Raw genomic sequence first — 27,687 nt, 5'->3', positions numbered from 1 at the left:
GATCAGAACAATAAGTAAATAACGGTTAGTCTTGGCACATTTTTAGTCTACCTATCTGTCTCTCTGCCTGCCTGCCTGCCTGCCTCCCTGCCTATCTATCTATCTATCTATCTATCTATACATACATACATACATACATACATACATACATACATACATACATACAAATATAAATCAATGTCTGTTTTGAACATATAGAGGAAAGAGAAACATGAGAGTTTACAAAGTTGATGCTATATGAAACAAAACTGTGACTGAATCTAGACCTTCTGTTTCAGATACCACGAAGCCTCCACCCAGAAGGTAACAAGGAAAACAGGCCATGAAGAGGATGTGTAAGATCCCAGACAATCCTGTGGACCTTGCTCAAGCATCGTTTATATGCCATGTCCTGGATAGAAGAAAGTGAACTACCAATAATCTTTCCTGCCATCCTTACCACCCTCTGTACTGCCTTCCTGTCCAAAGCAATAATGCTTCCAAACCAGGCAGTGATGCAATATGATGTTCTTAATCGTCCCTCTATAGAAAGTGGTAAGGACTGGGGAAGGAAGATGCACTTTTCTCATGTAACGCAGAAAATGCAGGCGTTGCTGTACCCTCTTCATTAGTGTCTCGCTGTTGAGCAGCCAAGCTAGCCTACATCATCATCATCATCATCATCATCATCATTATAATTTACTATTTATTACTGTACTGTTTCCTCTGTCAACAATACTGAATAACTCAGGACATGGCTGAGAAAGAGAAAGAGACCAAGGGACTAATTCTGGCTGCACAAGACCAAGCCTTAAGGACAAAAGCATATAAAGTCAAAATTGGGAAGACAGCAACAGCCAGTAAGTGCCAACTATGCAAAGAAGCTGAAGAAACAGTGGACCACCTGGTAAGCTGTTGCAAGAAGATTGCACAGACTGACTACAAGCAGCGGCATGACAAAGTAGCAACAATGGTGCATTGGAAGATCTGCAAAAAATATCATTTGCCTGTAAGCAAAAACTGGTGGGATCATAAAATAGAGAAAGTCATAGAAAATGATAAAATTAAACTGCTCTGGGACTTCAGAATTCAAACAGACAAGCACCTGCAACATAACATCCCAGACTTAACAATTGTCGATAAGAAAGACAAAAAAGTCTGGATAGTGGACGTGGCAGTGCCTGGGAGACAGCAGAATAGAAGAGAAAGAACTGGAGAAGATAACAAAATACAAAGACCTACAAATAGAAATAGAAAGACTGTGGCAAAAGCAAGCAAGGGTAGTACCAATAGTAATAGGCTCCTTGGGTGCAATCCCAAAACAACTGGAGCACCACTTGAACACCATTGGCATTGACAAATTCGCTATTAGTCAATTGCAAAAGGCAGCCTTATTAGGAACTGCTTCCATCCTGCGACGATATCTGTAATACCATCAACATCCACATCTGCCTATCCCAGGTCCTGGGTAAGGACTCGATAGGTAGACAAAATGCCAAATCCAGTCTGAACATCTGGCTGACTGTGCAATGATCGATAATAATAATAATAATAATAATAATAATAATAATAATAATAATAATAATAATAACAATAACAATAACAACTACAACAAAAAACCCCCAGTGAGGCACTACCTTGACGTGGTTGTGGGGCTTGTGTTCTCTGAGGAAGATGAGAGCTATGCCAGAGGTTCAACCATACTGGACAGGTCTCATCAGAGGAGTCAGACAAAGAGTGTTTCTCCCATAAAAAATATGGTGAGTCGTAAATTGCAGAATGCCATACTGGCTTGGATGTCGCCCGGGATAACAAGGTCCGCACTAGATATTGGAGTTCCTGCATATATGGTGAAAAATGGGTTACAGGACTCAGGACTGTTGGCTGAGCAACCAGGGCCAGCAGCTGCAGAACCACTGGAAGAAAAGATGTTTACCTGTCGCAGATACACAGTGATTGAAAACAAAGAAATAATGATATGTTACTACAGATCAAGTCCAACAAGAAGAGGATATCTAAAATGAATGTACCAGTTCTGGAAAGAACAACATCCAGAATCAGAAATAACAGAACATAGACTAGCAGATCAACACAGATTTATAATACGAAATAAAGTATTCACAGAAACAGAATTGGACGAACTGCAAAGGTTTACCCAGGGCAAAGAAATCAAAGCCTTACCAGAAGTAATTCAGAATGTAGAGGCAAACCAGGGGGAGTTGGCAGTGAAGGAATCCAGCAGAGATATACAACTGTTCTCATTTTGGAAACCAGGCACCTCTTCCTCAGGAAGAACAAAACCCTCTAACTAAAGAAATAAAAGAATTGAAACAAAGAATAACTGAGCATCTAGAACAGCACAAAAACAACAGAATAAGGCTACCTGCATTGAAGCTTGTTCCAAAGAAACAGCTAGCACAAGCATTAAAAGATGCAAATACTGCAATATCAAGTATAAGCACCAATTCACTGCAAGAAACAAACCAACTAATGTACAGCACAGCTGCAGTTATAACTGAATACCTGGGATGCAAAATCAACAAAGAAGAAAAACAAACAAACAGTGCACCACAAAAATGGAAGGTTAGACTAGAAAATAAGATCAGCAAGTTAAGATCACATGCAAGCAAGCTAGAACAGATGAAAGAAAAGAAGCTGAAGAACAAGAAGACCAAAGAATATCTAATCAAGAAATACCACTTAGAAACAAGGAAGATCAGGAAGCACTGGAAATAATAAAGCAACAAATAACAGCTATAGCCAGGAAAATCAGTAGATCTGAAGCTCGAATTGCAAACTATAGGCAGAACCTCCAATTTCAATCCAATCAGAAACGTTTCTATCTATCCATCAATGGAGAAACTGCAATGAATCAGTCAGTACCCGACGAGGAAGAAACAGTGCAGTTCTGGAAGCAGATATGGGATAACCCAAAGAAATACAACAGGGATGTTGTTGTTGTTAATTGCGAAGTCGTGTCCAACCCATCGCGACCCCATGGACAACATTCCTCCAGGTCTTCCTGTCCTCTACCATCTTCTGGAGTCCATTTAAATTCACACCTACTGCTTCAGTGACTCCATCCAGCCATCTCATTCTTTGTCGTCCCCTTCTTCTATTGCCCTCAATCTTTCCCAGCATTAGGCTCTTCTCCAGTGAATCCTTCCTTCTCATTAGGTGGCCAAAGTACTTGAGTTTCAACTTCAGGATCTGGCCTTCTAAAGAGCAGTCGGGGTTGATCTCTTCTAGGACTGACCGGTTTGAACGCCTTGCAGTCCAAGGGACTCGCAGGAGTCTTCTCCAGCACCATAGTTCAAAGGCCTCAATTCTTTTGCGCTCAGCCTTTCTTATGGTCCAACTTTCACAGCTATACATTGCAACTGGGAAAACCATGGCCTGGACTATACGCACTTTTGTTGGCAGGGTGATGTCTTTGCTTTTTAGAATGCTGTCTAGATTTGCCATAGCTTTCCTCCCCAGGAGCAAGCGTCTTTTAATTTCTTGGCTGCAGTCCCCATCTGAGGTGATCTTGGAGCCCAGAAAAATAAAATTTCTTCCCCATCTATTTGCCAGAAATTGAGAGGGCCGGATGCCATGATTTTGGTTTTCTTAATGTTGAGTTTCAAGCCAACTTTTGCACTCTCCTTCTTCACCTGCATCAAGAGGCTCTTTAGTTCCTCTTCACTTTCTGCCATTAGAGTGGTATCATCTACATATCTTAGGTTGTTGATATTTCTTCCGGCAATCTTAATTCCAACCTTTGATTCATCTAGTCCTGCCTTTCTCATGATGTGCTCTGCATATAAGTTAAATAGGCAGGGCGACAGTATACAGCCTTGCCAGATTCCTTTTCCAATTTTGAACCAATCAGTGGTTCCGTGTTCGGTTCTCACTGTTGCTTCTTGACCCTCATATAGGTTTCTCAAGAGACAAATGAGATGGTCTGGTATTCCCATCTCTTTAAGAACTTGCCACAATTTGTTGTGATCCACACAATCAAAGGCTTTGCATAGTCAATGAAGCAGAAGTAGATGTTTTTCTGGAACTCCCTAGCTTTCTCCATGATCCAGCGTATGTTGGCAATTTGATCTCTAGTTCCTCTGCCTCTTCGAAATCCTGCCTGTACTTCTGGTAGTTCTCGATCCACATACTGCTGGAGTCTAGCTTGTAGGATTTTAAGCATAACTTTACTAGCATGTGAAATGAGTGCAATGGTGCGATAGTTTGAACATTCTTTGGCATTGCCTTTCTTTGGAATTGGAATGTAAACTGACCTTTTCCAATCCTGTGGCCACTGTTGAGTTTTCCAAATTTGCTGGCAAATTGAGTGTAGCACTTTTACTGCATCGTCTTTTAAGATTTTGAATAGCTCAGCTGGAATACTGTCACCTCCACTAGCTTTGTTGTTGCTCAGATTTTCTAAGGCCCATTTCACTTCACATTCTAGGATGTCTGGTTCGAGGTCAGTGACCATCTCATTGTGGTTATCTGGGATGTTAAGCTCATTCTTGTATAGTTCTTCTGTGTAGTTTTGCCATCTCTTCTTAATCTCTTCTGCCTCTGTTAGGTCTCTGCCATTTTGGTCCTTTATCATGCCCATCTTTGCATGAAACGTTCCCTTCATATCTCCAATTTTCTTGAAGAGATCTCTGGTCCTCCCTATTCTGTTGTTTTCTTCTATTTCTTTGCACTGTTCATTTAAGAAGGCATTCTTATCTCTTCTAGCTATTCTCTGGAATTCTGCATTCAATTGGGTGTATCTTTCTCTTTCTCCTTTGCCTTTCGCTTCCCTTCTTTCCTCAGCTATTTGCAAAGCTTCCTCAGACAGCCATTTTGCTTTCTTGCATTTCTTTTTCTTTGGGATGGTTTTAGTTGCTACCTCTTGTACAATGTTGCGAACTTCCATCCATAGTTCTTCAGGCACTCTGTCTATCAGATCTAATTCCTTAAATCTATTTGTCACCTCTACTGTATATTCATCAGGAATATGATTTAGTTCATACCTGAGTGGTCTAGTGCTTTTCCCTACTTTTTTCAATTTAAGCCTAAATTTTGCAACGAGAAGCTCATGATCTGAGCCACAGTCAGCTCCTGGTCTTGTTTTTACTGACTGTATAGAGCTTTTCCATCTTTGGCTGCAGAGCACATAGTCAATCTGATTTCTATGTTGACCGTCTGGTGATGTCCATGTGTAGAGGCGTCTCTTGGGTTGTTGGAAAACAGTGTTTGTTATGACCATCGTATTCTCTTGACAAAATTCTATTAGCCTGTGCACTGCTTCATTTTGTACTCCAAGCCCAAACTTGCCTGTTATTCCGGTTATCTTTTGGCTTCTTACCTTAGCATTCCAATCCTCCATGATGATAAGGACATCATTTTTGGGTGTTAATTCTATAAGGTGCTGTAGGGCTTCATAGAACCGGTCAATTTCATCCTCTTCAGCACCAGTGGTTGGGGCACAGATTTGGACTATTGTGATATTGAATGGTTTGCCTTGGATTCGAATTGAGATCATTCTGTCATTTTGGGGATTGTATCCCAGTATTGCTTTTCCTATTCTTTTATTGACTATGAAGGCTACTCCATTTCTTCTGAGGATTCTTGCCCACAGTAGTATACCTGATGGTCCTCTGAGTTAAATTCACCCATTCCTGTCCATTTTAGTTCGCTGATTCCTAAGATGTCGATGTTCAGTCTTGTCATCTCTTTTTTGACTACGTCTAGCTTGCCTTGATTCATGGATCTTACATTCCAGGTTCCTATGGAGAAAAAATCTTTGCAGCATTGGACTTTCCTTTCACCACCAGATATATCCACAGCTGAGCGTCCTTTTGGCTTTGGCCCAGTCGCTTCATTCTTTCTGGCGCTACTAGTACTAGCCCTCCGCTCTTCCCCAGTAGCATATTGGACACCTTCCGACTGAGGGGCTCATCTTCCAGCGTCATATCTTTTTTCCTTTTAGTACTGTCCATGGGTTTTCATGACAAAGATACCTGAGTGGTTCGCCATTTCCTTCTCCAGTGGATCACATTTTGTCAGAACTCTCTGCTAGGACCTGTCCGTCTTGGGTGGCCCTGCACGGCATAGCTTATAGCTTCATTGAGTTACGCAAGCCCCTTCACCACGACAAGGCAATGATCCATAAAGGGGATGCAGCTTGGTTAAAAGAGGTGGATGCAAATAAAACAGAAGCTGAAATGAAAGAACTAGTAATAACAACAAAAATGGTAGAAAAAAGAGCAAGGAAAATCAAAAATTGGTCAGCCCCAGGTGAAGATGAACTGCATGGGTTTTGGTTGAAACATCTAACTATTATATACCCACTCATTGCCAAGCAATTCAACAATATACTACAAGGAGAAGAAATTGAAAAGTGGCTAACAACTGGGAAAACCTACCTAATAATGAAAAATCCAGCAAAAGGGGCAACACTAGGCAACTACAGACCAATTACCTGCTTACCAACAACTTTCAAATTACTAACTGGTGTGGTAGCTGATGCAGTACAACAGCATCTAGTTGAAAACAATCTCTTTCCACCTGAGCAGAAAGGAAACTGCCCCAATAGCAGAGGAACAAAAGATAAACTCCTAATAGACAAAATGATCTTGGAAAACTGCAAGAGAAGGAAGACCAACCTGAATGTGGCATGGATTGACTACAAAAAGGCATTGGACTCTCTGCCACATGATTGGATAATCAAGTGCCTAGAAATAACAGGAGTAAGTAGAAACATCAGAAAATTTGTGCAAAAATCGATGGCACAATGGAAGACACAGTTGCAGATCAATGGTGAAAAGCTGGGAGAGGTTAATATCAAGAGAGTAATATTTCAAGGAGATTCATTATCACCATTACTATTTGTTATTGCACTGTTTCCTCTGTCAACAATACTGAATAACTCATGACATGGCTATCAAACATCAAAAACATCTGCCAGACTATCCCACCTCCTTTACATGGATGATCTGAAGCTGTATGGAAAAACATTATCTGAAATAGAATCGCTGCTCAACACTGTCCGTATATATAGCCAAGATATTGTAATGGAGTTTGGCTTGGACAAATGTTCCACACTTACTATCAAACAAGGAAAAATAGTGAAAACTGAAGGAATCAAGATGCCCCACGAAAATAACCTTAAGAGTCTGGATGAGGAAGAGTACTACAAATACTTGGGTATCCTTCAAGCTGACAACATCAAGCACACTGAAGTCAAGAAAAAGATTAGAGGTGAATACATCAAGAGAGTGAAGAAGATCTTAAAGTCCAAACTCAATGGAGGAAACACCATAAAGGCAATCAACACCTGGGCAATTCCAGTCATTAGGTACACAGCTGGAATAGTGGACTGGACTCAAGCAGAACTAAAAGCAATGGACAGGAAGACCAGAAAAATAATGACAATGAATAGTGCCCTTCATCCAGGCAGTGAGATTGACAGACTTTATCTACCAAGGCAAATAGGTGGGCGTGGAATGCTACAAGTACATCAGATAGTTGAAGAAGAAAAAATGGCTTTGGAAGAATATCTGAAGAACAATGATGAAGATGCACTGAAATTAGTATATCAGGAAGGCTTACTGACTACTGGAGAGACCAAACTGGCCTACAAGAAAGACCAAATGAAGAACAGAATAGAGGCATGGGAAGACAAAGCACTACATGGCCAATACATAAAAAAAAATAGCTGGGAAAGCAGATAACAACAAGACCTGGCAATGGCTAGGAGCAGGAAAATTGAAGAAAAAGACTGAGGGACTAATTCTGGCTGCACAAGACCAAGCCTTAAGGACAAATGCATATAAAGTCAAAATTGAGAAGACAGCAACAGACAGTAAGTGCCGCCTATGCCAAGAAGCTGAAGAAACAGTGGACCACTTGGTAAGCTGTTGCAAGAAGATTGCACAGACTGATTACAAGCAGCGGCATGATAAAGTAGCAACAATGGTGCATTGGAAGATCTGCAAAAAATATCATTTGCCTGTAAGCAAAAACTGGTGGGATCATAAAATAGAGAAAGTCATAGAAAATGATAAAATTAAACTGCTCTGGGACTTCAGAATTCAAACAGACAAGCACCTGCAACATAACACCCCAGATTTAACAATTGTCAATAAGAAAGACAAAAAAGTCTGGATAGTGGACGTGGCAGTGCCTGGAGACAGCAGACTAGACGAGAAAGAACTGGAGAAGATAACAAAATACAAAGACCTACAAATAGAAATAGAAAGACTGTGGCAAAAGCAAGCAAGGGTAGTACCAATAGTAATAGGCTCCTTGGGTGCAATCCCAAAACAACTGGAGCACCACTTGAACACCATTGGCATTGACAAATTCGCTATTAGTCAATTACAAAAGGCGGCCTTACTAGGAACTGCTTCCATCCTGCGACGATATGTGTAATACCATCAAACATCCACATCTGCCTATCCCAGGTCCTTGGTAAGGACTCGATAGGTAGACAAAATGCCAAATCCAGTCTGAACATCTGGCTGACTGTGTGATGATCCATCATCATCATCATCATCATCATCATCATCATCATCATAAAGTTGGAAGGGACCTTGGAGGTCATCTAGTCCAACCCCCTTCTCAGGCAGGAAACTCTATACCATTTCAGACAAATGGCTGTCCAATCTCTCCTTAAAAACTTCCAGTGTTGGAGCATTCACCACTTCTGGAGGCAGGTTGTTCCACTGGTTAATTGTTCTAACTGTCAGGAAGTTTCTCCTTAGTTCTAGGCTGCTTCTCTCCTTGATTAGTTTCCATCCATTGCTTCTTGTCCTGCCTTCAGGCTCGTTGGAAAATAGCTTGACTTCCTCTTCTTTGTGGAAGCCCCTGAGATATTGGAATACTGCTATCGTGTCCCCCCTCATCCTTCTCTTCATTAAACTAGATATACCCAATTCCAGCAGCCTTTCCTTATATACTTTAGCCTCCAGTCCCCTAATCATTTGTTGCTCTTCTCTGTACTCTTTCTAGAGTCTCAACTTCTTTTTTACATTGTGTGTGACCAAACTGGATGCAGTATTCCAAGTGTGGCTTTACCAAGGCATTGTAAAGTGGTATTAATACTTCACGTGATCTTGATTCTATCCCTCTGTTAATGCAGCCCAGCACTGTGTTGGCCTTCTTGGCAGCTGCAGCACACTGCTGGCTCATATTTAAGTGATTGTCCACTAGGACTCCGAGGTCCCTCTCACAGTTACTACTATTGAGCAAGGTACCCCCTATACTATACCTATACATTTGGTTTTTCTTGCCTAAATGTAGAACCTTACTTTTTTCATCACTGAATTTCATTTTGTTAGATAGCGCCCAGTGTTCATTTTGTTAGATAGCGTCCAGTGTTCATTTTGTTAGATAGTGCCCAGTGTTAGTTGCACACCTGGAAACCTGATGCTGCTAACCAGATCCACCAGTGAATCATTAATATACAGAGGTGTGTGGCTATGCCTGCCTTTTCTGAAATCAACAATGATCTCTTTAGTTTTTTGTACATTTAAAATGAGGCTGTTTTTGTTATACCAGTTCACCAAACCCTCTACTTCCTTACTCATTGTCATCTTGAATAAGATCCATGACTGTTGTATCATCCGCATACTTCACATATGATGGCAGAAAACCTAGCACAACAGTCATGGATGAACAGGGTGACAACAGGACACAGCCCTGAGGAAAACCTGTGCTCAAGAAAATGGTGTTAGAAATATTAGTCTCAACTCGCAGATTCTGGGGCCTATAAATAAGAAAATAAAGAATCCAGTTGCACAAAGAAGTATTAAAACCTAAACAGCCCAGTTTATCTACTATATTGTATGAAATGCCAAACTGAAGTTGACAGTGTTCACACATAACTGTTTTTTTCCTCTAAGTGTGCCAAGCTCAGATGGAGAAGAGAAGAAATACCGTATTTTCCGGTGTATAAGACGACTTTCTAAAGCCTGAAAATCTTCTCAAAAGATAGGGGTCGTCTTATACGCAGGAATATACTGGTAGCTATTCTCTGAATTTAAAACCAATCTGGCCCCTAATGGCCAGCCCTATTTTTTTACAGAAATAAGCACTAACAGGACAAAGCTTTCTAGCAGCAAAGGAGCTCCTATTGTGCTCATCTATAAACAAAAATTCAATATTGTACTGTATTTTCTGGCGTATAAGATGACTTTCTAAAGCCTGAAAATCTTTTCAAAAGTTGGGGGTCGTCTTATATGCCCAGTCGTCTTATACACCGGAATATACGGTAGCATCCTCTGTAGACTGTAAGCAAATTGAAGCGAGTCAAATGCTGGAGGGAGGCTGGATACACTAATGTCCTTTATTAGCCTCTCAAAAACATTTCATAATGATGGGTGTAAGTGCAACCAGACGGTTATCATTGAGACCCATAATTGTAGATTTTTTTTGGCACTAGCAAAATATTGGCCATCTTACAACATGATGGGACCACTGCCTGCTGCAATGAAAGATTGAAAATAACTGTAAGAACACAAGCCTACTCATCTGCATATTCCCTAAGACATCCTACTACATCCTACATTCTACTAATAAAGAGTTGATTTGATATAATTCGATACTTAGAATCATCAAAACTGATTCTGGAGCATTCTGTGGAACATATGAACTAACACGAAGTTAGGATGTCTTTTCACCAGAAGAGGAGATAATTCACACTTACCTTATGAGAAAAGAAGAAAAAAAAACACTTTGCACATTGTAGTGAATTTTAAAAACAAGCAACAAGCCAAGTAAGCAGATGGGGTTCTGTTTTCGGTATCAAAGTGTGATGTGAAGTACCTGAAATCTGGCAAAAGAATCTTGCTTGTGTATTAAAATAAAAGATGCCAAAAGGATTTTGTGAAAAAGGTCATTTGACAACTCACCGTGGCCAACTTGCTTCAGCCAATTCACCATGGGACAACTTGCCATGGGACAAGAGTTACACTAATATTGAAGAAATAGTTGAATAAAATCATTAAAGGAAGGATACCAAAGGAGGGACAAAATAAAAGGTGAATGACAAAAGTTAAAATATATTTTTTATTATTTTTAAAAAATAAATTAAATTGTTGAATTGTCCCACAGCAAGTTGTCCTGTGGCAAGTTGGTTGCAGTGCGTTGTCACATTCCGGCTACTCTTTGCTGCTCTGATATCCCTTGTCAATCATATTCCTGGCTTGATTGTACAGCGTTCTATCTCCTTTTCTCTAGGCTTCCTCTTTGGTAAGACGTAGCTGCTTTAGCTTAGCTGTGAGCCATGGCTTATTGTTGTTATATATACACAAACTCTTGATAGGCACACACATGTCCTCACAAAAGCTAACATATGATGTCATGATAGCAATAAATTCATCAGTAAGTCTTTTGAAGCAGCTTCAAAAACGCTCCAATCTGGGAGAATGGCTATTCTGAAATGTTTTTTAAGCTGCAGGATAAGGATAATAATAAAACAGTATAAGTCAAATAATGTGTTTAATAATATAATATTTAATAATAAACAGTGCTCTAGATAGGTAGTTTCAGTCTTCTTCGTCTACCTCCCCCTCTTTCTTTTCTGAATTTCTGTAGATATAAAAGGAATAAAATATTATATTACAATGTGCTTATATAATTACATCTTCTAATCAGACTGTTTACTTTTGTCAAGCATTATTATTATAGTAGATCCTTATTCTCAGATGCTTCAATCTAAAGCAGGCATGTCAAACTCGTAACATCACGTGATATTGCGTGATATATCACGACTTTTTCCCCATTGCTGGCAATGGGGTGGGCACGGTTTTGGCGTGACAACATCTGGCCCGCGGGCCAGCAGTTTGATATGCCTGATCTAAAGTAATAAATGTATATTGAGGTGCCATTATTTTTCTGAGAAGAGCAAGAGTTTCATATTTCAGAACTGTTTAATTTCCGCCATGCTGAGTAGTTATCATGCAGAAAAGAGCAGAAGAGAGCAACTACATCAGGGGTGTCAAACTGTTGGCCTGCGGGACGGATACATCATAGCGAAATCGCGCCCACCCTATTGCTGGCAATGACAAAAAAGTCGCAATACATCACGACATGTCACATGACATTGAGAGTTTGATACCCCTGAACTACATATACAACACAGGATAAGAAGCAATTTCAACAACACTCTGGTAGCCAGCCACTCTAAGAGAAGAGGGCTTGGAAACCAACCATTGAATCTTCTCACAACAGCTGCTTTCTATCTATGGTAGGGATAGGGAAAGAGAGAAGTGAAGCCCTAAGGAGAGCAGTAAAGCAAGCTTCCAGAGGCCTCGTTTGCCTTCCAACAAGAACTACAGTGCTCTGGCTTCTCTTTCTTGACATGCTTGAATGTAATTAATTGTTTATGGCATTAATAAATGTTGAAAGCTGCCTGGAATTACCTACATGGGTGGTTATATAAATTTGTTTAATAAATAAATGTAATGCATGACTATTTTTATGTCCCAGAAAACAAGTAGCTGTGCTAAATAAAAGTTATTGCAATAGGTAGGAGGAATAAAATGAGTGCAACTAAAAAAACAGAATATTGTTTATTCCTAATAAACCAGTGTTTGGAAGGATTCTTACCATGGCATCCAAATGTAAATTTACTTAGGAATAAAACACACTATAATCTCTGGATCTTATCTGGGAATTGATTATATAAATCAGGATGCATACCGTATTCTTGTATCAAAATAAGCAGAACACAATACTATTTTGCCTACTAAGATATTTTAAGGAGTCTTTTGAGTTTCTGTTTGTTTGCTTGTTTTTCATTTCCTATCCTTTCTCAACAGTCCTGGAATCTTTTCCACTAGTTTGCCAACTTAGCTTTATTGCTCACCTTGCAGCACTTTTTGTCCTGAGTAGTACAGATAATTCTGTTGCCAAATACTAGTTTCTTTGCTAGAAAACAGCCATTGACTTTTAAATCTGCATTTCCAGGTACTATTAAACCAAGCTAATTTGAAAACATCATTATATATTTTAGCATACATTAGAAAATATGATTCCCCAAACTGGATATATTAAGAAAATCTGGAATGTCAGTTGTACATATGCAAATTCTTATGTTCCCTTCCTGAATTGCAATGTTGCTAACTAGATTTTTCAGAAAGGACTTATGTTTTCTCTGAGGAGATGTAGATCTGACAAACATAGGAAAACAACCTAAAATCATTGAAGCTCGAAGCCAATTTTTCAAATCCACTTAACATACCTTTCTTAGTACATTGTGTGGTCCTACAATAATGAAGCCACATAAAAGAAAATCTAGAGAAAAAAATCTCTATTATTTCTTTATATTTTTATCCATTTGAGTTAGAGAGGAATATAGTAATTGTGTTTTAGAAATTTAAAACAGAGGAAAAGATTTACTAGTTTTATTTATTTACAATTCATTTGTTTTTGGTTTGTAGCCATGAAGATTTTACAAGTAAATATAATACACAACTTTGCAAAAGCTGTTTGATTAAAGGAGAGATGAACGCAAGAAAAACACTGTAATTTCTACATTCCATAATTTACAGAAGCTTCCTGGTCATGTCTGAGACACTGCTTGAACAGGAGTAGCAGCCTGATTGTGGAAATCCAGCCATGGCCTCTTTCTTACAGTGCTTTAGACTATAAAGCAGTAAAGATTTCAGGAGAAATCCGCTGCTTGGTCAGATATTTCTATGAACTTTTTGCAGTAAGGCTATTTGCTACATTATTTAATAAATCTTCAATACACAGGTCTCTGCCATTTATTAGTTAAAAATTTTCTGCTGGCCTTAGCATTCCTAAACTTTACAAGCAGTGTAATGCTTAATATACATTATTTAATTGGGGTTTAGTTATGATCTATGAAATAAATATATACCTTAATGTTATACGGGAATGAGATTTTATCAATTTATCTGGTCGATACAACTCTGGTTTATGTGAATTGTGTGTATCACTATTATTCCTATGGGATCTTTTTAAAAAAAAAAACACTCTTGCTTCATGCATGCTATCTCCCAAATTAATGGGTATATTTAATACATCACAACTAGTTATAGCAAAACTCTTCTTTTACAAAGATCCCATAGGAATAATAGAAAAATACACAAAATATACAAAATTGTAAGACATACTTTATACATTTGACTCAATACACATCACACTTTAATTACAAATTAATCACATTTTCTCTTCAAGCTTTATGAATTCAGCCATGCTGGTTTATTCCATAAATACTTTTCTGATCGTGGGAATTATGTCATTAAAATGTCTACCAATATGATTCAAAACTGCTTTTTTTAAAATACCATAGTATATATTAGGGCATTTCAAACTGTCAGTCATCTAGAAATCACAGGTGTAGGACAGGCTGGGCTCAAGACTGTTGGCTGTGACAACTGCCTTCTTCTCCCTCTGCAGAGAGAAGCGAGAGTGGTTCTGAATTACTTGTGTGTTGGCAGAAAATCAGGGTGCCTCCTGTTCTTTAAGACAACTGATTGGCTTACAGGATCCAGAAGAAATGGTGAGAGGCAGCGGAAACTGGCAAATTCAGGAGGAACGGCTGGGAAGCTGCCATCTTTATCCACACTACTGTCAACATGGAGAGATTGTCCAGCCTGGCTTAGATGACTTTAAAACACAATTTAGAGGGAGCACAAAAATGGCTATAGACATGACTTACCAAGTAAAAGCCAAGGTATGTCAAACACTGCAACTCACTCCTAAAGCGTATTTACTCAGAAGTAAGTCTCACTGAGTTTAATATACTCCCCAAATAAAATGATTATATTTTTATTTATTTATTTAAACAAATTTATGTAACTCACTGATAAGTGATTCCAGAGCTTGCAAAAAATTTAAAAATCCACCATATAGTAAAACCCATTTTTAAAAAAACACATTCCACCCCACATACCAAACTTTCAACTAATGTTGATAGTAGCTGCAACACTGGAAGTTTTTAAGAAGAGACTGGACAGCCATTTGTCTGAAATGGTATAGGGTTTCCTGCCTGAGCAGGGTGTTGGACTAGAACTAGATGACCTCCAAGGTCTGTTCCAACGTTGCTGTTGTTGTTGTTGCTGTTGTTATTATTTGCTGCATCCCACCACCCGTATAATCTGATGCTGCTCTGATAGCCTGTTTATGTTTTCCTTTCTATGGCTACCACAAGTGATGGCAAGGAATGGAATTGTAATGTGCAGTGACAGTGTCTGGCAAGAGTACATCATTGTTTTTATCATTCATGCAGGGTATTTGGCTGGTTAGAGGTGCATTGAACCAAAGTATCCTTTAGATTGATCTAGTTAGGTTAGTCACACTAATTTGTATTATTATTCTTAATATTAGATAATTCAGGCTTGCCTAAGCCACATCTGTGATACTTATGGAAATGTGGAGGCATGCTTTTTAGATCTAATAAGATAATTGAATAGCCCCCAGATCACTAGTGGTTGCTTCTGCATTTACATACCTTTGGGGGGGTGCATTTTTTTTTCCTACACAGAAATGTCCTTAAAGAAACAATTAAAGAGAAAAATAGCAAAGTCTTAGCCTAGATAAAACTCTTTTGACAATGTTCAAACCAAATATGACATGCATTTCTGTATCAGAGGACTATACATCATTTAAACGAAAGATGTATTTATTTCTGTTTCTCAAAATGGGCTCAAAAGGCCTTTTCAGTCACAAGACTCTTCTGTGCGTGTACAAGCAATATCCAGAAACCAGCAGAAGCCTTAATTGTTTCTTATGCTGAAATATACACCGGCAATTGTCTCCAAAGCTTCAAGAATGCACACATATCTGTATGAGATTTTCCTTACATTTTACTATGTTAGCATGCCTGCCTTCCTGGCAATCTCAAGTTTTGTGTTCATTTAGCACTAAAAATAGTTTAAAATTACCAAGAGGAATGGAGAACAAAGGATATGGGACCAGCTGAAGAATGCAACAGGAAGCCAATGCTATACATACAGATTTAGCCAGCAAAAAACAGAGGATTTAGCAATATTTTCAGTATTTCCAACTTTTACATGCAGCAACCTATGGATTCAAATTTGCTTTATGGAAGTGAAATGAATAGGTTCTTTTGCACCTAAACTTTAGACTGGTCCTCATAAACACAATTTTCAGAGTAGAGAGTTGCAAATAATTAAGTATCCCCAAGCAAGAGTTACTACTTTTCCTGAGGGATTCCTTCTGTTCCTTTTGAAGAGCAATGAGAAATGAATCTGTTTAATCCGAAAAGAGAGGTGTGGTTGTGAGGGATAAATATAAAGATTTTTTTCACAATGAGGAAAAAGAATAATGTCTTTTAATCTGTTTCTCAATCAGAAACTCTTCTTTTTCTTCATCTTCTGAGGTAAAAAAGTCTACAGCCTCCAACATGGTTTTGATAAGCCTCATAAGAAGGTTTTATGGACCAAATCAAGTCCACCAGCCAGATCTTCCCTATCAGAATTAATGATGGAATGAATCCAGACTCAATACATCCATTTAGTTACCCTATTTGTCCCCCTTACCAATAAGTTTACTTATATTGTAAAAATATACTGAATGGATTTATACTGAAAATGTGCTGAATAAAATAAATTGAAAAATCAGTCCTACCCTTTCTTGTGATGTTGCTATATCATTGCCACATCTGCTGTGGCTCTTTGTGGTTGAATATATCCTATGAAATTCTGACTGCAGTAATGTGGTCTCCCTGAGTTACGGTCTTCAAGGAGATGCTAGCTCTTCATTAAAGCAGTATATTGAGAGTTTGGGGAAGTTTATCTTTTTGTTACTGGACCCTGAGATATAATGGATACATAAATTAATATAAAGATCTCTAGAAAAATAGTTTATCTTAACTCAAATAAATTACTGCAATAATAATTACTAGCACCGGTATCGCCGAAATAGTCACCAGCCATGTGTTGCTGTGCCCATATTGTGGAATTCCCTGTTTTGGTACCTGCAAGGTTAAACAAAGAGAAGGAAAATGGAAGATGGGCCTTCATGTATTGCAACATTTTCTTCATCTTGACCAGTGGTTCTCAACCTGTGGGTCGGGACCCCATTTGGGGTCGAACGACCATTTCACGGGGGTCGCCAAACAACGCAGTCTGCCATTTATTTCCCCTTTTCCTTAGCTGTGCTACTCCCTTTTATTCTATTGGCTTTTGAAAGCCAATAGAATAGACTCTCTTGAATAGAGTCTAATTCTATTGGCTTTCAAAAGCCAATAGGAATTGTCCAGGCTGTCTCTGCCCTGCTGAGCCCGCCAAAAGTCCCATTTTGCAAATGGTGCTGCACCAGTTGAGTAGTCCTCAACTTACAATCGGTTGAGTAGTCCTCGACTTACGACTGGTTGGGGGTCACGGCATTAAAAAGGTTGAGAACCACTGATCTTGACTAATGATTAGAGGGCAACTTTTATTCATCAGTATGTATCAGACTGTTCTATAACAGCTTAGTTTTCAGATAATGCTAAGCTAGAATTTGCTTAATTTGAATGTCTTAACCCATATCATCACACCTCTAAAATTTTAGCAACAACTCTAATCTAAACCCATAGCTTGAAGCTAGTTTACTAATCCATAACATGTTTTTACCATGTTTTATTATCTTGAACTTAGAATCCAAGTTTATTATTGGTTTATACTTTGCCATACCTGAGGCCCTTACCAATCCTGTTTAATTCAAAGTATGACAAAGGCAAGGTTCAGAATTGTTGTTCCTGTTCATGCAGTCTTGTAACTTTCCCTGACAACTTTTTTGCCATCCATCTTGTCTGCTGAATACCAGAGATGGAAGAATCTGAAGTTTGTGTGCCAAATCATCTATTAGCCCCACAAAACCTGACAAATACCCATTGAATTAAAAAAAAGTAGCTATACCAGAAAAAAACCTCATAGGCAGTCTTATAAATGCATGTTCTTAATAAACTCACTTTGGAATTGTTAAATTACAGTAAACAAAAACTGTATATTTTATAAAGAAAATTTTTTACAAATTATGACAAACTGTAGTCCGATAAATATAGATGGGAAAACCCAAAGATGCTTTTTCACGAGGCAACTGAACTTTCCTGGTTTTTTGTTTTGTTTTGGGGGCTTTTTTTCAGTTGCCCCATGAATAAACATCTTTGGGACAATTATGACCTGGATGACTGAGAATCTCTTTAGACAAAGATGGGAAAAGGATTTTTGCTGCTAGGACATCGGGAAAGCCATATATGTAAGAGGAAAAATATTTTTTAAAACTAGCCAGGAATTAGGTAAACTGGTGAAGATTAGTTTCTTTATGTGCAATTACTATGTATGGATTACTAGAAAAATCAAGATTAAAGCAAATCTTTATTTAATATTACGTAACTACAAATAGTATGTAAAATATTATTATTCAAGTTTCACTTTCAATTATTGTTTAGGAAATTTTTGCAAAATTTAGCATTAAAAATCTTTAGATATTTGTTACAATATCCATGTTGATCCTTTAAAATAGCATGTCAAAATTCAAAAGTAGAAATTAAGTTGATAACTCAGGCCAGAGACAATGATCCATCATCATCATCATCATCATCATCATCATCATCATCATCATCATCATCATCATCATCATCTTTTGCAGGAAATATTTGACTATTCCATTATTCTGTAAATCCGTTTTCTTTAAAGACCAGCTATCACCTTTACACAACTCTTGCAGGTTCTCTGATCCATATAAAATCTCCCTTCTAAAAAAAAAAAGTGTATTTGGGCCCACTTACCCTTACTCTTTAAAAGCAACAGTTCTGCCAATCTAGTTTTCTTAAAACCGTATCATTAGATCCGACAGACCAACAAATATTTCTACGTGCCGCCACTAGGGGGCGACAAATCAAATTCAAAGCTCAGAATATAAACTTCAGTTTCCCTCCAAGACAGTTGGAGACACATTTAAATCCAAACACAATAACGGTCAATATTAATACATAACAATATTCTTTACATTTTGACCCAGCAACAAGGAGGATTTCACCATAGCAGATGCCTCCTGGATGCTTTTTCTCTTATTGTACAGTTTCATGACAAGACCTATTTTAGAGATGAGAAAAGCACAAGAGTTCTGGGTAGTTAGTTCTCTGCAATCCACTTTGATTAAACGGATCAAGTGGGAAATTAGGTTCCCGATGCGTTCATTGAGGATCAGCTGTGCCAAGAGTATTTGCCCCTCAGCTTCAAAGACATCCCCCTGAAGCAAAGAGTTATCAGTGGTTGAGGAAAAATCAGACAACAGGAGAGCAGACGTGGTTTCTTCCTGATACTCCCAATGCGCTTCATTAGATAACATTTCCTCAGGCAACAGTTCATTCAAAGTCTCAGACAGATCACTAGGACTTCTGGAACTGCTTCCTCCAATTATCAAATGTCTGAGAAGATTTTCCTTTCTTGATTCCTGAGGGTCAAGAAGCGCTTCAGGCTTCCTTGGTTTTTCAGCCAGAATATGTGAAACATTTTTTCCAAGCCAAGGATCTCTCTCTACTATTTTTTGATGGCTCTTTAACCTTTCCAGAGGGCTTTTAGTCCTCAGGCTGCTCTCACCAGAAGCTTCTGAAATTCCTGTAGCCACTTTCATTTGGATATCATAATTTTTCTCTACATTGTCTGTCATTTTTTATTTGGGAGACACCTGTGGCTGCCTCTTAACCTTCACAGGCCCTTTTCGCCCTGGAGGTTTGCCCCATGTTTCAACCATTGTATCTGAAGGAGGTTTTATTTGCTCTCCAACAAGTTTTCCAACAGTTTCTGATAATCTTTGCCTGTTTGTTGGGAACCTAACAGCTAAGTCTTTTTTTCTTGGATATTTTCAAGCCTGTGATCTCTCTGTATCATATTCTGGTGGCTCTTCAACGCTTCCAGAGGGCTTTTAGTCCCCAGGCTGATGTCACTAGAAGCTTCTGTAATTGCTGTATGTAATGCCTTTTGGATGTCCAGCTCTTGAATCCCCTCTGCATTTTCAGTTGTTTTTGTTCTGGGTGCCACTTGTAGGACATTGGGTGATTTGTACGGTCTTTTCAGCAGATTTTCATGAGACCTCTTTTCATCCAAATACTCATGGGGATTTCTTTTATTTAATCTACTCATTGATTTTAAAATAGGTGACCTGTGAAATTCACCAAGCTTTGCCTGAATATGCAGATTGTCATAACTGGGGGAACTGATATTCCTTCTGCAATTTATGTTTGAGATTGGGCATAGAAGTATGAATCCATCCAACCTTTTAAAACACACTAGATCAGTGGTTCTCAACTTTCCTAATGCTGCGACCCCCAACCATGTGATCGTAAGTCGAGGACTACCTGTATTTCCCTGTGGGCAGGGCAGCAGGAGGCGCGCACGCTCCGCCTTCTCTCCTGCGGCTGGAGCGCATGCTGGGCAGGCCGTCACCCAGCAACTGCCTCGGCCTGTGAGCGCCACGCATGTGTGGTGCCGCCCCCTGTGCTGTCCAAGGCGTAGCTGGCAAGCAGCAGTGACGATGCAGGCTGACCACTGGCTGGGCCACCAGCTGGCCCAGCCCAAGGGAGGTAAGGCACCCGCCGGTCCCCACGCGTGCCAGCAACTCTCCCTGTGCCCGCCGCTGCCCCGCTAGCCTTACCTTGGCCACCGCATGTTTGGTGCGGCGGCAGGCAGGTCCAGGAGCTCCTGGGCAGCCATGGCACGCGGCAGCGAGGGCACAGGGCGACCACCGGTTGGGCCACCAGCTGGCACAGCCCAAGGGAGGTAAGGCACCTGGCAGGCCCCATGCATGCCAGCAACTCTCCCTGTGCCTGCTGGCCTCCTACCTCCCACCCCTGGCCCTCTTTTACTTACATTTAGTAGTTGCTCAGCAGCGAGGGGTGGAAACGTCCAGAAAGCTCACCTTAGCTGCAGACAACTTGCAGCACCGTTTGCAGACTGGGACTTTTGGCGGGCTCAGCAGGGCAGAGACAGCCTGGACAATTCCTATTGGCTTTTGAAAGCCAATAGAATTAGACTCTATTCAAGAGAGTCTATTCTATTGGCTTTTGAATGCCAATAGAATAGAGTCTCTTGAATAGAGTCTATTTAATTGGCTTTCAAAAGCCAATAGAATAAGAGAGAGTAGCACAGCTAAGGAAAAGGGGGAAAAAATGGCAGACTGCGTTGTTTGGCGACCCCCGTGAAATGGTCATTCTACCCCAAATGGGGTCATGACCCACAGGTTGAGAACCACTACACTAGATAGATCCTAACTAGGTTTCATCCTAGTACTAATGGAGCAGCTAAAAAGGTGAATTCATTGATAGAGCAATATTTATGCTGCTAAGCAAATTATCAGCAAACTAATTGGGTGGAGCTACTGCCTTTCACAGTAGGGGCATATAACAACTCGGTACATAGTAGTACTAAGTTGACCCCATTTAAAATAGCTACAGGAATAGAATTCATTCCAATGCCAGAACTTCCGAGAGAATCTTCCTCCTCAGTGTCGGTAGCTGAGTGGATGGAGATCCTAAAAGCCGCTTAGGGGGTATATACAAAAAGCATTGAAGAAGGCCAGGGAATCATACAAGAAACAGGATGACTTAATTTAAGGGGAGTTAAAGGTTAAGTATAATGGGTTTTTTCTTTTTTTCTTTTTTCTTTCTTTTCTTTTTTATTATTGTTTACTTTCTTATTAATAACCCTGTACTCTGCTCTGGGAAGCGAGGGGGGAGGGTTGAGGGTGGATGGGTGGGTGAGCGGGTGGTAATGATAATATAGTCATGGTAAATGCTTGGGCATTTCCCCTATGCTGCGTTCATGTGTGTGAGAGGGATGAGAGGGGAGGAAGGAGTAGGGGGGAGGAAGGATGGTTAGAGGAGAAGGGGAGGGGAAGAGAGTAGGAAGGGAGGAGAGAAAGAGGGGGGAAGTAGGGAAGGATTACAGAGGATGGAGGCGGCCTGGGGGGAATGGGCAGGCGGTACCAATGGTTAGGAATTTATTTTAATTGAATTGTATTTTGTATGAATAAATGGAAAATAAAAACTTTTTAATAATAAAAAGAAACAGGATGATCGGAAAAGAAGTCTCCAGAAGAAGTTTAGCATTGGGGATAAGGTATCCACCAAATATCTTAAGCTGAGGCAGCCCTGTAAGAAACTAAGCCCTAAGTATGTAGGGCCTTTTCTGATTGTTTGAAGTATAAACCCAGTTATGGTCTAGCTAAGATTGCCAAAAAGTTTGAGATGGGTCCATCCGGTGTTCAGTTGTTGAAATCATTTCAAGACTCTGGCCTAAGGCTAATTGAATAGGAGCCTCTTCCCCCAGTTATGGTGGGGGGTGAGGACTATTACAAGGTTAAGAGAATACTGGACTTACAATTCTTTAAAGGGAAACTGCAGTATTTAGTAGAGTGGAAAGGATATCCCTTAGCAGATGCAGAATGGGTGGCCACTCATAATATTAATACAGACCGGTTAATAAGAAAATTCCATGATACCTTCAAATCCAAAAACATAATTGAGTGTTAATGATAAATGATGATAATTTGTGTTTGATGTTTCCCCAGGTCTGCCCTTCTTTTGGGGTGTCAACATGTCAAGATTAATTGTTATTATGCCTCTTAGATTCATCAACTTGCCAAAGAAAAAGGGAGAGGAAGTAGAATGGAATGCTAAGAAGCTGTTCATGGACCGTGAGAGCCTGCACCATGCCAAGGTCATTGCCGCAGGTGCTTGATGAAGAAGTGACCCGTTCCCATAGAAAAAGAAATATTACTATTGGACAATGTGAATACCCAGATGGTAGGGGAAATGGGGATCTAATGTTTAACTAAGCAAACTTTCATGCAGGAAACCTCAGAGTTGGTTTTGCTTCTTCAGTTCTGAAATGATGTACCCAATAAACATTTGCCTGCTGGGACATAATTGCCTTGAGGATTCTTTTTGTTGGGTTTGTTAGTTGGACTGTTGACATATATGTAGTGGTCTACTATGTCTAGTTCTTCTCCAGACATATTTTTTCTTTCTTTGGTGAACTTATTAAACAAAACCTGGCTCTTTTTCAGGTTTATTTGTAAACCAAATGGTTCTCCTGCTTTGTGCAGCAGTTGCATGCATCTTTGTAGCTCTTCTGGGTTTTGTGAGAAGAGAACAATATCATCTGCAAAACTTAAGTGATTTAAATAGGCATCATTGATTTTTATTCCATCTTTTGCCCAGTCTAGTTTGTGAAATACTTATTCAAGACGGACTGAGAAAAGGATAGGTGATATTGTTTGCCTTATTGTACACCTCGTTCTATGTGGGTTTCCACTTTAAGATCATCAAGGCCAATTGATAGATTAATCTCAAAATCACTGTTCTCCTCTAACAGTTTATCACTCTTAATTTTTGTTTTCCATGATGTCTTTATTATTTTCATAGACTCTTTTCAACTGTCTATATTCATTTAGCTCCTACCATTCTATGGTCACTTCCAATGTTCAAATGATTGATGATGATACAATTGCAGAATATGGTTTTATTGTTTGACATGATGTAGTCAATTTCACTTGTATGCCAGGTGGATTCTTCCATGTCCACTTTCTGCTAGCTTTTTTCTTGTAAAATGAGTTCAGCAAAATCTATTAGTCTGTCCCTCTGTTATCTCATTCATCACTTCCATATGGGCTAGTTGCTTTTTCTCCAGGTATTATTCTTCCTATTCTTGCATTAAAATCATCCATTAGTATTTTGTATCGGCATTTTTCTTTGCCTTGAAGGTGGGCCACATCGTCATAAAACTCTTCCTTGGCTGATGGGCCCATAGCATGGCTCCTCTGTAGGCATGGGCAGGGCAGACCAATCCCTTTGTGATGGGCAGTTTCTCAAGTAACCTGGAGCCATGCCATGAAGGACGTTAAAGGTGATTACCAACACCTAGAATTGCTCCCAGAAGCAAACCAGCAAGCAATGCAGCTCACAGAACAATGGTATAATGCAGCCTTGAATTCCAGATGGGAGGGGAGCAGTCTCCTACTTTTCTAGCTGCTTCTGATCAGTTCTAGACTTTGTCTCTATGTGAGAGACCAAGTACCTCTTTTCCCCTGAGCATAGGGAGCTGCCAGAGGTGCAAGCAAAACAAAAACTGTGCTTGTAGTGCAGAAGAGTAGTCTACATAATGCAAATCTTCTGCAATGGAATTAAGGGAAGGGGAAGGAAGAAGACTCAACCTACAATGGATAAAGGCATGGACTCTTGCTTGTGTAATGGAACAGTTGCAGATATAGCTTATGTAATGGAACAGTTGCAGATATACATGGCTTTGAAGAAAGTGAGAAAGAAGGAGGGGGAACTTCAGCCAGGCACCATCATTGGAAGCATCTTTGTGTATAAGAATTAAATATCCCTCATTAGGGATACTTAACTGCTGTGTGGTTTGGAAGTATTACTGTTTTGGATAGAAAGGCTGTGCAGAAAGCAGTGAAGACAGCAGCACAGATTATTGGATGTTCACTTCCTTCTATTCAGGACATGGCATATGAGGGCTGCTTTAGTACTGTCCTCTCCATGACCATTTTCTTTGTTTCTTTGTTTTGTGCTATCTGAAGCAGAACAACTAGATTCTGTAATAGATTTGTACCATATAGTATCAACCTTGTTAACTCTCAAGACTCTTTCCCCACTTTGTATTCAAAATGGACTGTGATTAATTTATATGTATATGTTAATCATATATAGAATTAATCTATGTATATACATATATGTATATGTATATGGGTGTGCATGTATGTGTATGGTTATATATTTATTTTCTTTTGAGATTAGGCATTCGACATTTTTTAATTTGTTCCAATGTGTTCACAAAAAAAAGTGATAATAAAGGTTATCCTATTCTACCCTATCCTCTCCTACCCTACCCTACCTTACCTTACCTTATCTTATTATGGGATTTATACCAGAGGGAATGTCATGGCTGAACTTCATATGAAACCCAGTCAACATGGGAATGAAGAATGTAAGGCAGGCTAGAGTGAAGTACCCAAAGTGGTATAAAAATTATTACAAGATTCCTGTGCAAAATGCAAAGGAAAGAAAAAAGATAAAAGACCAACTACATGGCACACCTTCCATATATCAAAAACATGTTGGAAACAGTAGGATGCAGCTTCTGAGATCTGCAAGTGGGTATCTTAGACTGTCCAGAGGCTATCATATGAGGACATATCATGCATTGTAAGAATCACTTGGAGGTGGGAGATACTTCCAATGTAATCTACCGGATCTCCTACATGGATTGTCCCTGTGACTATGTAGGATAAATGGGGAGGAAGCTAACCACCAGACTGCAAGAACATAACCGAGTCATTGGATGAGGAGACATAAAGTCATTGGTAGCCTCACATTGCAATGAAGAAGGACACATGTTTAATTTCACAGATACAAAAGTTCAAAAATAGCCAGGAATATGATTGAAGCCTGGGAAATGAGCCTCTTCTCGGTTAACTGGAATGCGGATTTACCAGCAGCTTATCAAATACTTAGGAGCTGAGGACTTGGCAGCACAAGGAAGCAACAGCCAATCACCAGCCATCAACACATCCATCAACCAATAGGAAAAGACCACATAAAGACAATTCCCAGAATATCCCAAAGCATGTGTTCCTTTAGCGTGCTGGACCAGTCAGTTAGCTTAAGAATTGCATGTTAGAATGTTTAGCATTTAAAGGGTTAAACGCTGTTTCCTTAAGAGATGGCTTATGGGGTAATGTAGTTTTGGTGGTCAGTTAATCCTATAGTTTATCTAGTCAGTGGGAGGAGTTAAAAGTTATTGCAGGACTTCCTGTTACACGCCTTTGGGCCTTTGTATTATCTTTCTGCATGGATTCCAGCCGCATGGCTGGAAGCTCCATGCCAAAACATGTAACTTGTACGCAGAAGAGGGAAAATCCATTGTTCATTTATCTGTGAAATGAGTCCATATTACTGCCTATATTCTGGAAGAACTTCTACATAAACGTGAGTTAATGTTTGAGGATACCTAGAATAAAAGTAATCTTTGTTTTGACTTATTCCAGTGAGTTATCTGTCTGTCTCAATGGAACCTAGCAGCTTATTGTGCATGAGGCAGAATAGTAAATGAACAATACTTGTTTTTCTCTTCATTAAAGTAAAAAACAGTATTTAATCTTCATCTCTGCTGGCAGGCAAAGTGAAAAATTAAAGCTAGTAGATTGCATCCTTGCAAGTAAAAAGCAGTATTTTCTGTCCGCTAGCCAACGTTGCAAAGTAAAGAAAAAAGATTAATGTCTGCTCCAAAAAAAGCATGCTTGCCATTTTCTGCCTGATTAAAGCTGCATCTTTATCTGGCTGCTCGCTAGCAACCCTCCCAAAAGTTTCTTTAATGCATGTTTTCTCTGCTTGATATCTGGGAGACAGCATTTCAAAGACTTATGTTGCCTTTGTCTAAAAACATCTTATAGAACAGGCAGCGACACTCCCGCCTGCAAATTTAGCACCGTTGAAGCAAGCTTCATGCATTTACTTGGAGGGTGTTAAGCTGAATAAGAAGAGACTATTAACTCTTTATGTGTCTGGCAAAAGCTATATCTTCATTAAGTGGCTGGGAAGCGACTTAATGTGTGCTGTGTGCTGACATCTGTGTGCAGTATTCCCTGCAATAGCCAGTTCTCTACTTGTTCATCTGTCTGAAACAGCTTGCCAGAGAATGCTGATTTCCTTTGTGTAAAAAGCCACTCCATAAGGCCACAAAGTAAGCATTCTGCTCTTGCTCGCAGCCCAGACCATAAATTGATCTGTTGTCAAGGAGAGTAATGAAACAATTAATTGTCATGGCAACCAAGCAACCGGTGGGAAGAAGCTGACTCACTCCCCCTCCTCTTGGAATTAAAAGAATTTGGATGGGGAAAGAAGCATTTGATTCAAACTTGGGCAAATGCCAGCCCTAGCTCTGGAGAGAGAAATAGAAAACCCAGAGATAGAAAGAAAATATAAAGATTGAGTTCCTTTATAAAGAAGAAAAATACCTAATTTGATACCCAATATATGGAAAACAGACTTTTAAAATCCCAGAAAAAAAATTACAATGTCTAGAAGGGATTAAACAGCAAAGTTTATTCTAAGCATAGTCTCAATGCAGCAAGAGTCCTTTGGGATTGGGCGGCATATAAATTAAATAAATAAATAAATAAGACCCTCTGGTGGCCAACCTACAAACTACAAGCCTGCATTTATGTTAACTGCAGCAAGAGCCCTCTGATGGCCAATCTGCAAACAAAGCCTGAATTCAACTTGTCAGCAAATATAGCCTGAGCTAAGCTGTTTATGAAAACCTACTCAGTGCAAATTAAGGAGAACCAAAGCACAAATTAATCTTTGTTATTATCACAAGGCTTCACAGCCCAGGTGGATATTCATGAGGAAAGTCAGTTCCTCAGTAATCTCCGGACCGGCTTACACCTTGTGGTTCTAAGAAGACAGAATTTGGCTGACTTCCCTCCAAGCGATATCTAGAAGCAACACTGAGTAGTAGTCACCTGAAACAGCAAGCTTGCTTCTGCCCACGTACAGAGAGCATCCCCAAGTGGTTAAAGAAGGAACTTCACGGAAGCCTTTAAATATGCACACAGAAGCCTTTAAATATGCACACAGAAGCCTTTAAATATGCACACAGTGGTCAAAGTGTGAACTTTGCTGAAGTACCCATGCACGCAAGCAGCACCCCCAAGTGGTGCCTCTACTGATGGACAGAG

General features: G+C 39.5%; 1 protein-coding gene and 1 long non-coding RNA gene across 2 annotated transcripts in view; one reads left to right on the top strand and one right to left on the bottom strand.

The window, feature by feature from the left end:
* Positions 1–22,848, top strand: part of LOC120302683 — a 103,100-nt gene extending 80,252 nt beyond the window's left edge. The window contains exon 5 of the mRNA XM_039331488.1: positions 22,504–22,848. Coding sequence (XP_039187422.1) covers positions 22,504–22,673 — 170 coding nt within the window. The 3' untranslated portion in view covers positions 22,674–22,848. The remainder of the gene's footprint in view (positions 1–22,503) is intronic.
* LOC120302771 lies at positions 16,640–18,835 on the bottom strand. Its single transcript, XR_005555205.1, has 3 exons — positions 18,722–18,835; positions 16,856–16,924; positions 16,640–16,760 (listed from the first exon to the last, which is right to left on the bottom strand). It is a non-coding gene; the product is annotated as an uncharacterized LOC120302771 (long non-coding RNA).
* Positions 22,849–27,687: the final 4,839 nt, after the last annotated feature.

The sequence above is a fragment of the Crotalus tigris genome, unplaced genomic scaffold (genome assembly GCF_016545835.1).
Source record: "Crotalus tigris isolate CLP2741 ecotype Arizona unplaced genomic scaffold, ASM1654583v1 scf7180000024437.13266115, whole genome shotgun sequence".
NCBI lineage: Eukaryota > Metazoa > Chordata > Lepidosauria > Squamata > Viperidae > Crotalus > Crotalus tigris.
Note: the sequence above shows the minus strand (reverse complement) of the source record. Positions and strands in the feature narration are given on the sequence as shown.